This window comes from Camelus dromedarius, chromosome 24 (genome assembly GCF_036321535.1).
Source record: "Camelus dromedarius isolate mCamDro1 chromosome 24, mCamDro1.pat, whole genome shotgun sequence".
NCBI lineage: Eukaryota > Metazoa > Chordata > Mammalia > Artiodactyla > Camelidae > Camelus > Camelus dromedarius.
This window is the reverse complement of record NC_087459.1, coordinates 15,095,042-15,106,719: the sequence shown is the minus strand read 5'-3', so window position 1 is coordinate 15,106,719 and position 11,678 is coordinate 15,095,042. Positions and strand designations below refer to the sequence as shown.

General features: G+C 50.0%; 1 protein-coding gene across 3 annotated transcripts; it reads left to right on the top strand.

Moving 5' to 3' along the window:
- The first annotated feature begins 578 nt into the window (after positions 1–578).
- Positions 579–9,767, top strand: ITPRIPL2 (ITPRIP like 2). Of its 3 annotated transcripts, none has more exons than XR_010377670.1 (3): positions 579–2,818; positions 8,671–8,813; positions 9,326–9,767. XR_010377670.1 is itself a non-coding variant. In XM_031433144.2 (1 exon), exon 1 carries the CDS (start codon positions 1,106–1,108, stop codon positions 2,702–2,704), a length of 1,599 nt encoding a protein of 532 aa, XP_031289004.1. In that variant the 5' UTR covers positions 579–1,105; the 3' UTR covers positions 2,705–7,395. The 3 variants fall into 3 exon arrangements, 1 of the variants encoding a protein (XP_031289004.1); XR_010377669.1 differs by having other exon boundaries at positions 579–3,105; positions 9,326–9,763; XM_031433144.2 differs by lacking the exons at positions 8,671–8,813; positions 9,326–9,767 and having other exon boundaries at positions 579–7,395.
- The last annotated feature ends 1,911 nt before the right edge of the window (positions 9,768–11,678 follow it).

The following is an 11,678-nucleotide window of genomic DNA, read 5'->3' as shown; positions in this document are numbered from 1 at the left end:
ATTGTTACTCCAAGGCTGGCTCCTCCTTATTCGTTGCAAGCCAACAGTCACCCCACAGAGAGCCTCCAGCCTCCAACTTCTCCCTTCTGTACACAGTTTTGTTTCTTTCAGAGCACTGTCTGCTATAAGATCCCTTCTCTTTCGGTTTCCTTCTTTAAAAGGGCTGTAAGCTTTACGAAGGGCAGAAACCCGGTGTATTTTGTCAACTGCTATCTCCCCAGCACCTCGTCTCCTGCCTGGCACATAGTAGGTGCTCAGAGAGTGCTGGTTTGATAAAGGACAGCGGCACAGTGGCGGGGGCCGCTTCTTTTCCAGGACTTGCCACACTACCACGACTTGCGGGGATGGGGGGCGCGTTGCGGGGGAGGTACAGTCTCTTTGTGCGCTCTTTTACCCTCCTTTCAACTTCCTCGTGTAACTTTGTGTGAACACAACTCCAGAAGCTCCCGGGACAAGGCCACCGCCCCGCAATCAGGGCCTTCCTAGTTCTGCCCTTGGGGAGGGACGGTGGGGGTGGCCCGCGGGAGGCCAGTCGCAAGCGCGTCCTGAAGTCCCTCCCGTCGCCCCGCGTCGCTTTAAGGCGGAGGCCCGGGAGAGGGCCGACCCCGCCCGCCGGCTCGGCGCTCGGCTCCAGACTTCGGCATTTCCTCCCCGCTAGCTGGCGCGGCCTCGCCTCCCCTCGGAAGAGGAAACTCCCCGGACCGAGTAACGGGAACAAGCGCGGAGGGGAGCGGCGGGGTACCCCGGGGGCCCACTGCACCAGGAGGGCGGCCCGGGGTAGCAGGCGAGCGGGCCGGACCGGAGGCGGCCGCCAGCAGCGCGCCGGGGCGCCGGGCGGGGAGGGCCGGAGGCCGGACGCAGCGCGCAGGGCGCGGCCGGGAGCCGGGGCGTGCAGGGCGGGCCGCAGCTGGAAGGAACACTTGAGCTGGGAAAGGAGGCCGAGCTGGAGGGCGGCTTCCCCCGGCCCTGCGACGGGGGAGCCGCCCCGGAGGCGAAGGAGACCGGGACAGCGGGGCTGCCCGGGCGCTGCGCGCATGCTGGGTCGGGGGCGCAGCCGGGGCTCGCGCCCTGGGCTGCTCGGCCGCCGCTGTCCCGGGCGCCCGGAATGTCTGTGCACTACACCCTCAATCTGCGAGTCTTCTGGCCCCTGGTGACCGGCCTCTGCACCGCCCTCGTGTGCCTCTACCATGTCCTGCGGGGAAGCGGGGGCGCCCGGGTCGAACCGCCCGACGGCGCGGATGGCGGCTTCCCGCTGCTCAAGGTGGCAGTCCTGCTCCTTCTCGGCTACATCCTCCTGCGCTGTCGCCAAACTGTTCGACAGCGCTTCCTGCCCGGGACCCCCCGCCTGGGGGGCCACTCCGCCTTCTCTCCTAGACACTTCCGAGAGCCCAGCCTCGACATCCTGCTGGAGAGTTACTACGAGCATGAGGTGCGCCTGTCGCCGCACGTGCTGGGCCACAGCAAGGCGCACGTGAGCCGGATCGTGGGCGAGCTGGTGCGGGCTGGCCGCACTCGGGGGTCCCCAGGTCCCATCCCCGGAGGGGCGCTGGCCTTGGCCTTCCGCGGAGACTTTATCCAGGTGGGCAGTGCCTACGAGCAGCATAAAATCCGCCGGCCCGACGGCTTCGACGTGCTTGTGCCGCTGCGCCTCCCGCCCCTGGTGGCGCTGGAGCCCCGGAGCCTGGGCGCAGAGCCCGAGCTGGCCCCAGCCTTCCACGGCTGCTTTGTGTGCGCACTCAAGGCACCGCCGGGGGCCTCCGGAGGCCAGTGGCTCCGGGACTGCAAAACCTTCGCCGACGGCTTCTGCGTGGATGTGCGTGGGCGGCGCCATCTCTCGGCCACACTGGTGCTGCGCTGGTTCCAGTCGCACCTGCAGCGCTCCCTGGCCACCGTGCGCTACAGCCTGGAGGGGCGTTGTCGGGTCAGCCTAACCCCGGGTGGCCTGGAGCAGCCTCCCACCCTGCACATCCTGCCCTGCCGCACCGATTACGGCTGCTGCCGCCTTTCCATGGCCGTGCGTCTCATCCCTGCTGTCCATTTGGGCGACAGCGTCTTCCTGGTGGCACCACCACTGCCACCCTCGCCCGTCGGGCCCCTGTCGGAGCTCCCAGGAGGTCTGCGCGGGGATGCGCTATGGGGCGTGAACACAGCGCGCCAGGAGCAGAAGCTGCTAAGCTGGCTGCAGGAAAGGGCCCCTCCAGGTGCCTGCTACCTCAAGTGTCTGCAGTTGCTTAAAGCTCTTCGAGACCTGGGTGCCCGAGGGCTGGACCCGACGGCCGCCACCCAGTGGGGACGCATCCTGTCTTCATACGTGCTCAAGACGGTGCTGCTGGCGGTGCTGCTGCGCGAGGGGGCTCCTGCACAAGGCTGGGAGGAGGCACACCTGGGCGAGCGCTTGGAAGAGCTCGTGCAGTTCCTTAGGGGCTGCCTGCTTCAACGCCGAACACTCTTCCACTGCGTCCTGGGCCCTGGCGGGGCAGCCGCTGAGGTGGGCCCGCTGCCCAAGGTCCTGCGTGAAGCTGGCCCAGTTGACCTCCTGGCTGCTTTCGACAGGCACGCCCGGGAGCTCGCGGCGGCGCGCTTGCTGTCCACGTGGCGAAGACTGCCCCAGCTTCTCCGGGCCTATGGGGGTCCCCGCTACCTTGCCAGGTGTCCCCCACCCCGGAGCCAGCGCACCCAGGGGTTCCCTGAAGATGAACCATAAACCCTGACATCGCCCTCACCGGGCCTAGAGCTCCTGAAACCTCCCTCACCCACCGGGTGGGGGGTGGGGGGTGTCAATGAAGCCAGTTCAAAGCAAGGAAATGAGCTGCAAAAGGTATTGGAAAGCTCAGAGGGTGACATTTGGTGGCTTCAGTGATGTTTAAACATCACTCGTGGCTCGACAATCCAGTATAGTTATGGCATCTTCCTGGGCCAGACGTCCAACGTCAGCAGCTAAGAGTCGATCCAAATGTTGGTTTGTGTGGAATGATTCTGCAGAGGGATCCAGCTTTAGGGAAGTCCAGTAAGGGAAGCCAGAACTAACTGCAAGGGAAGTTCAGACACAGATCTCTCTGGCCCCCAAATTTAAAGAAGCAAGTGGTTTTCTGACACAACTACTTGGTAGGTCCTGGGTTCCTGATTGTCCTTAAAAAACAAAACAAAACAAAACTGAATCTTTATTGACAACTGGAATTGAAGGTCTATTCTAGGGGCTAAGGTTCTGAGGAACGTAGTTTCCACTATTCACATTAATATTCATATATAGTTTTTAAATGATATGATCACAAGTGTTTGACAGCATTATGAAGAACTGAGACACCGCTGTTGAGAGGCAGTCAGGAGTTGCTTAGAGAAACTTTCAGAGCAAATAGCAGTTTCTTTCGATCAGTTCTTTCGTTTTGTGGTAATCGCTTGTGCCAAGTGTTGCATCTGAAAGGGAGGCCAGTTACATTAACTATAAAGAAGAGTGCAGGCTTGACGAGCAGGCCTGCTGAACATCCCTCCAGGCACACAGGGATGGGTACCAGTCCGTGCCCATTCACTGAGTGCCTGCTATAAGCCAGGCACAGTGCAGAGTGGCAACAAGCTACATGTTTCAGACAACACTGGTGAGGGCATAAAACATGTTGGGTCTCAAGAAAGATGTATTTCACTCTTTACCTAGCAAGGTGTGTTGGCAGGGCTTGCTGCTGGCTGGAGACAGAAACTTCTTTATTTTTTTAAGTCTTCTCAGCAAACTCCTTTGCATGGGGATTTCTTTCCAAGTTTAATGAGGCAAGGAAGTGCCCGGCTGCAGTTAGAGCTCCCAGCCAATGCTCAGTGATCCTTTGTGGTTGGGAAGTTTTGCTCCCATTGCCCAAGTGGGTTTTTAAGTGGCCCTAAGGCCACCTTCAAGGAGTGGTTGGTTCAGCACAAGTCTTGCAAGGTATTTCGACTTAGAGTTCAGTATCTTGGGCATTGTGCTTGAAGATCAGTTATTTCCCAGTTGGTCAACAGAGAAGAAGGACAGCAGAGGAGAGATGGAGGGAGACAGCCCTTGTCAGATGTCTGCTCTTTCTTCTCTTTGGGCGTAAATACCACCAGGCCGGGTGGATTTTGCAGCTAGCCAGTTCTGAAATCCCTCCTTGCCCGCCCAAATTTCTAACAGCCCTCAACTGCATCAGTCGACTTGAAACTCAAAGTTTAGGATGGTCATTGTCTGCCAAATAGAAAATACAGCCAGCCCCAGTGATGTACTTTGGGACTTTTCTTTTATAATTTGGGTCTCTTTTTTTTTTTTTAAACAGAGACTCTTAAAGGTAAAACTTGGAAGACAGAAGTAGCCACTGAATAGGGCCATTGTTTAGTTTCTGAGCTACTTTGAGGGAACTCTTTAAACTTTCTTTAGGGGACCCACTTGGCCACTGTGGGGGAAACTGTTGTGAATAAACGATTTATAGCGAATTCTTCTCAGCAGAGCTGCAGAGATTTCATATGTCTTTCGCATCCTTGGACTGTAAGAGAAACAGTTGCAAACGTTGTGCTGTCCCTTTGAGGTTGTTTTGGGGACATTTCCCCTTGACACCACAAAGTCATTCTTAGCTTTTGAGGTCAGTGTTAGGTCATAAGGTACTGCATTTAGCAAAGGGGTCAGTCTGCCAACTTCCTGCAAAGATATAAACTGCACAGTGTTTTTTTAAATTACTTTTTAAAATAAATGCCAAGAGTAAGTAGATCTTTATATAAATATATATTTATAATATTTCCATACTCAGCTATAATTTCCTCTGTAGTGGGAGTGAGGGAAAGCGAGGCTACTGGAGGGATTATAAAACTTTAAAAGCCGAATTTTCCGAATATCTCTAGCTGAGTTGATAGTTTTCTTTCTTTTTTTTTTATTTGAATAGCATTTTGAAGTTTGAATCTGGTAACATACTGTTCTTGTAGTTTCTTTGTTCATTTGGTTTTTTTAGGGTTAGTTACCCAAAGCCTCATCCATCCTCAAGATTTTTAAATTTTATTTTTTTAATTAATGGGGCATTGTGTTTGTGAATTTTTAAAATATTAATATTTTATTTAAATGCCATGCTGAACATGGTAACCAAAAACTTAGAGATTTCGATCAATTTTGATCAATGTTTAGTAATCCAAAACATGTACTGTGTACAAATGAAATAATACGGCTTTGTAGCCAGCTATGATGGCTGCCCAAGGCACTTAAATTAAGCTCAATTATGTATTTTATTAGGGCTCCATCATCTCCTTGATCTGAAATGTACACATTTTCAGTGTATACTTGGTACTGGAGATTCATATATGCAAATATTCTCATACAATATTCATACAAGAAAGCTCAAAACTGTTCATGATTTTTAAAAAAGAAGATTAATTGTCCAGCCAGTGCCCGAAGAAAATGTTTTGGGAAGATGACTCAGGCATTTTGCCTTGAGACAACCCTTCAGGAACTCCCACGGACCAGCCTTTGGGAGCCATCCTGGAATGCTCGTGGGCTGAGAGAAGGAGATGTTTTTTTGCAAAATGAAACTGAAGCAGAAAGAAGGGAGAAGGTGAGCAAACCAAGAGAAGTCTGAAGATTTCAGGAAGGACTTAAGATGGACGTGGAAGGAAGAGATGGACAGGTGGAGAGATGGGGTGGAGATTGTACGAGGGTGCGAGAGAGGTTTGGGTTAGGAAACACGTTTTTAGATATGTGCTCTTTCAAACCAGGAGTCGCAAACTCAGCAGCCTGCAGGGTGAGGTCGGGAGGTAAATAGGGAAGGGGCGGGTTGGGATTGGGGAGGAACGTGCCCGTCTTAGGGGCAGCCGTTGCTCAGCTCCATGTGGGAGGAAAAGGGGTCGAGTGGGGCTGGAAATTTTAAAAATCAGCATTTTTTTAAAAAATGAAACTTTCTGATTTTTAAACAACATAATTTTAAAAAATGTCCAAAACACCATGTGGGCCAAGTATGACATTTGGTTGAGCCTGGGGGCCACCAGTTTGCGACTCCTGCCTTACACAGTGAGCCCTCAAGTATGTATAAAGGTCATATTTGTTGTTATGGGTATGACGTTGTTATACATGGTGGGGGGTGTCATACTTCAGGTCTTCTTTATGTCTCAGAGCTAACCTTTATTGTAGAAACAAACCCCCAAAATTAACATGGCCACAGATGACACTGAGCTCTTGGTCCCCAGGAAGATTCTCCATCCTGGAGCCGAGGAGTCAGATCCTACATCAAACCACCGGGGGCCAGTCCTTGGCATTTCCTTCCTGGTGAGCTGGGGCTAAATTCCTTGGCTCTGTCAGAGTTTGCAGATGAGTAATCAGGAAGGATTGCAGAATAACTTGTTTCTTCTCTATTTGTGTTTCATTCTTAGTTTTAAATTAGTTAGTATTTTTTTTTAGTCATTGCCTAGCCCGTGTCTTAGCAATGGTGGTTGGTGGTCGTAACACCAGAACATCAGTGCTGGTCTCCGGACCCAGCTTTTTAGGCTTTGTTCCCATCCCCGCTGCCAAGAGTACTGTTCTGACCAGATGTTTCTATCCCTTTCTGACTCCGTGGCTCCCACCAAAATTGACATCCCAGCATTCTGAAGGAATTAACCTAATAACCTTCCAGAGTGTCTCTTTTAACCTCGTGGAGTAAGTCACTTTTTCTGTAAAATGTGGCTTTTGACCTTGATGAAGACTTAACTTCTCCTGTCCACGTGCAGGAAGGTTATGACCTCCCTCCCCAGCGGTGGGAAAAATGAACGTTTCCAGTAGCCCTCGAGAAGGAAGAAACTTCAGTGTTATCATTGTGGCATTTGTTAATTTTTTTTTAAAATTGCATGTGTGTTTCTTAGACACTACTGTTTTTGTTGTTGTTGTTGTGGTTTTTTTTTTTGTAACCTATGTAGCACATGATTTGCTGGGGATAAAGCAAGTATAAATTGAGAGAGGATGAAGATATATGAGATATCTATGCAGACAGAATAGGCAAAAATATGCAGCTAAATTATGTATAACCTGGTTTTTGAAGTACTGAATTATCAGACATTCAGGAATATTTTTAGCACCTTTTTCTTTAAAAAAAAAAAAAAGTGCCTTGATTCAGTCACTTGACTTTAAAACATTCCTCTTAGTTTATTGTTATTTTTAGTGTGTATTCCAACCCCAAACTGTGTACTATGATACAGTCTATCGGCTGCAGTCATAGTCTATGTTTTATTCCAATAACAGAGACCAAAGAGGTAAACATGATTCAGCTGCTACAGTTGTGTGATTAAAAAGGCTTTTTAATCACACCACATTTCCATGGCCCAAACAGTCAAGGCCAGCCATTTGTTTTCTATTTCAGGTTGGAGTAAATTTGCACTTTTAATCATATGGGTCATTTGGGGACCTTGTTCTTTCATACTTTGCTTTATTAATAAAGGAACTTGTCAAAACCTCTGGACTGAACATCAGGTTTGGGGGGGGGCTCTCATCTTCCTGGAGGGCGGGCCTGGGGCTGCACTGGCTTGTGGTTCCTTCCACAACTTTCAGGGTCGGGGTGTATGGGAGTCTTGTTCGACACAGCAAGGCTGGGATCGTTGTACAGAATTGGCGCCGTACAGAGGTGAGAGTTCATCATGCCAGTTCCTAGTTCTGTAGGCAGCATAGGGTCCTGCCTTCAAGTCTTTTTCTACCCAAGAACCTTCTGGCCCTGCCCCTCCTCAGCCTCCCCCCTCCACCCCCTACTCTCACACACTACCCCAAATACAACTCAAGTCTTGGCCTGTGGCTAATTTATAGCTCAAGAATTTTGCCCAGAAATCTCTTAGGCCCCCGGGGCCCTCTCCAAATGGTAAACATTTGCTAATATGAAAAACCACCAGGCTTAGTGAGAGATAGAATCTTGGAGGCCATGTAGGATTCTTCAAAACCTTGGAGCCAGGCAGATGTGTAGGGAAACCTGCAGCTACTGGCTGATTAAACATTTGCCCCGGGGGAAAGGCGTGGTGGGGCACATTGCGTTTAATTTTCAACAATTCTTGAGTATCTTCTGTCCCCAGGCATTGAGGGCACACAGAGGTGACCGAGACAGATATGGTCTCTCTTACGAGCTGGCAAACTGGTGTGAGAGGCAGGCAATTAAAGAAGTCATTTCTAGGCAGAGGGTATATAGCTCAGGGGTAAAGCATGTGCTTAGCATGCATGAGGTCCTGGGTTCTATCCCCAGTACCTTCATTAAAAATAAATAACTAAAATAAAAATAAACCTAAATACTCCCCCCAAAAAAACCAGAAAGAGCAATTAAAAAAAAAAAGTCATTTCCGAACAATGTGGTGGGTGCTAGGTGGGGGAAAGGTGAGGAAGCACAAAAGAGGGACACTTCATGCAGTTCAGGGGCATCAGGGAGGGCTGCTCGCAAGAAGTGACGTCTCAGTTGAGATCCAGAGAGAGGTAAGAATTCGCTAAGTGAAGGGAGTTGGGCTGGAGAGGAAAGCACAAACACAGGTGGAAGGAGCAGTCGGTTTGGCTGGAACGTGGGGGTGGGCAGGAGGGAGGAGGCTTCAGTGGCAGAGGATGAGGTGGGAGAGGAAGGAAGGCACCAGGGCACAGGGGTTCTGGAAGCCAGAGCTTCTCAAGCTGGAGTTTGCAGACCACCTGGGCGTCTCATTTGAACGCAAGTTCTGATTCCTCAGGTCGGGGTGTCACCCAAGGTTCTGCCTTTCTAACAGATGCAGGCAATGCCGCTGATCCAGGGGCCACACTTTGATGGCAAAATTGTGAACCACAGTGGAAGTCTGAACTGATCTCCAAGACGCTGGCGATCCACCTGAGGAGGAAATGGCAATCACTTTTGAACTTGGCCCTCTCTGGCGTGAGTACTGTTTACAGTTCCATGGACAATTCTAGCATGCAGCCAGGGTTGTGAACCACAGACTTAGATCAGATGGCCTTCTGCCTTTCAGTAGATGCTGTGGAACCACCAGCTGGTATGTGTGAGGTTTGCTTTGTGTCAGAGACAGGCAGCTGAAGTGGTGGCAGTGATGGTGTGAGAATAAAATCCCAGGACAGAATCCAAGGCGAAACATTGCTATGCGGACACAGGATTTAATCCTGCTAGCGGTTCCCCTTTCCTACAACCCCAGGGATGTGAAAACAATTAAAAAATTTTTTTTTAGTAAAACAAAAGTCATCAGAGTCACCCTGAAACTTATCAGCAAAGAAAAGCCTCTGTATTCAGAGCGAAGGTTTCCTCATTTTTTTCATCTTTTAGCCTGGAGAGAACATACCTCCTATACTATATTCACAAAATACTGTCTCTTTTCATGAATATTCAATGGTTTTGCCCACAGTTTGTCTCAATTTCTCCCCCCTCCCCCATCTTAGATGCGGTGACTTTGAGCCAGCACTTAAAAATAATTACAGTCCATCAAGTCTCTTTCCAGTGAAGCCAGGAGAGAACGCACTAGAAGTCCCACTGTGTACCAGACTCAAACTAAAAGCGTTTAAAGACCTTATCTCATTAAAAGATTTTTATCTTTATGGTTTAATCATTGGTCTCCTCGAATTAAGAGCTAAGCCTCTGATGAGTGGCTGTTGATTCTTATCAAAATGAAACCATTAAAACGTTTTCCATGGAGAAAAACGCTTGAGGCATTTGGAGATGAGGCCTCAGGGTCTTGTACAGCAAGGAACTGCACTGGAAATACTGCTCCATGTGTTAAGTATAGGGTTTGTAATGATTAATTATTTTTTTCTGATAAATAACTGATTTTCAAAAGCAGTCTAATTGGCAGGGATCTCCACTTCCATGTTTTCAAAATGCATTTCGGCATCCTCTCACTAAACCCAGACCCAGTACACCGACTGAGAAGTCTGAGCCCTTCCTACACGTGGCAGAGATGCTTCTGCTGCTTGCTGAATATCCTTGAGGAACCCAACGTCTCTCAGCGCCCCTGCAGTTACACAGGGCCGAGTGGCTGGTTCTGACCAGTGGGTAGGGAGCAGAAGCGACTGGTCATGATCCTGCAGAGGCAATAAAAGATATGTGTGAAGATGGCAGCAGCACAAGATGGAACTGGGGCATTTCTAAGAGGACGGAGGTCCATGTCACTCTCCTGATTCATACTGGCCTTTGCATCAGTGAGAAATCAACCTTTGTGATGTTGGGCCTCTGAAATGAATCGAGAAATGAAACATCGGGTTTCTTTGTTTCAGCAGCATAGCCCGGCCTGTCCTAACTAATCTACGATGATGCTGAAGAGGGCTCCTATCCGAACCCCATTTTGCAAGACCCCATTGGAAGCCCCTCAAATTCATGTGTTGATTAAAAATATGGAGAAAATTTTCTTCCCTAGGGCCCCAGAAAATTCCAAATTGTGAAGTGCTTCATCTCCATTCACTCACTCAGTAAATAATCAGAGTACCTACTGTGTGCCAAGGCCTGTGCTGGTCCTGGGGACAGAGGTGTTGGCAAAAAACACCAGCTCATTTGGCTGCAGCTTTCAGTCTGTTGGAGGAGTCAGATGCATATCAAACAAGCACGCCAATGAGCGCTGAATAACTAAGAGAGGTGAAAGCTTTGAAAGGAAGAAACAGGATTCTGCTAAATCAGAAATTCAGAAGGAATTCAGGGCAGCCCCAGGGAATTAGGGAAGGCGTCTTGGAGATTTTGGAACCCAGTACACGAACCCACCGTGGGTTCTGTCTCAGTGTCACCTGGCAGGGCACTTACTGTGTGCGAAGCTCCTTGCCAAAAGGCTTGACACACAGTATCCTCATTTGATCATTGTAACAGTCCGAGGAGATGGTGTTAATATCACTTTCATTTCACAATAAAGGAAACTGAGGCTGGGCAAGATGAGGCTGAATGCCCCAATGCCACTTAGTAAGTAAGTGTAGACAGGGATTTGAACCCACATCTACTGGCTCCAAAGCAAACGCTTGATGCATTTCTGATCCTTGCAAACAGAGCCAAGGAGGTTAGTCATGCAGGAAGTAGCCCCTCAGGAGTCCCACAGTGGGAGATCAAAATGAAACCAGCAGGCAGATGTTTACAAGTTGCCTGGAAAAGCTACCCACCACAGGGAGGCGGGGGATATCTTCCTCTCCACCCTCCTCCAAGCCCCTCCTTAAAAGCTCTAGGGTTCCTTTTTCATTTTTATGGCATCCCCTCCCCCTCCCCCCAGAGGGCTGACTTCATCCTTCAGCAGACAGGAAGGCGGGGGCTGCGTCTCCAGTAGCCCAGCCACCGAGGATGGCTTCCCTCCAAACTCAACCCAGATGAAAATGACAGGACACACCAGCTCGCTCTTCTCCCGATTTTCTCCAATGGATGCTTCCCTTTCTCCTCAGAACAGAAGCAGGAAGGCCCGGGGTAGCTGCGTTGAAACGTTGGCCGGTACGAGCTTGCTGCTTTGTTTTCACAGAAGGATTAAACAGATTCCACACGCATTTCGACTCATCCAGATACGTGCTTCACCTGCGGACACGTGTGTGCACATATGCGTGCACAGACGTACACACTCTTGAACTCACACACATGCACTCGTAGCTAACACTTTCATAGCACTTACAGTATTTCAGGCAGTTTTCTAGGTCTGGGGAAACACCAGTGCTTGGGCCAAATGCAGCCTGTTCGTGTGAATAAAGTTTTATTGGAACACAGCCATCCTCACTGATGCATTGTCTGTGGCTGCTTTTGGACCACAACAGCAGCACTGAGTCATTTTGACAGTGA

Coding starts and splice junctions, on each gene's coding strand:
- ITPRIPL2 (XM_031433144.2), top strand. CDS start 1,106: ATGTCTGTGCACTACACCCTCAATCTGCGAGTCTTCTGGCCCCTGGTG.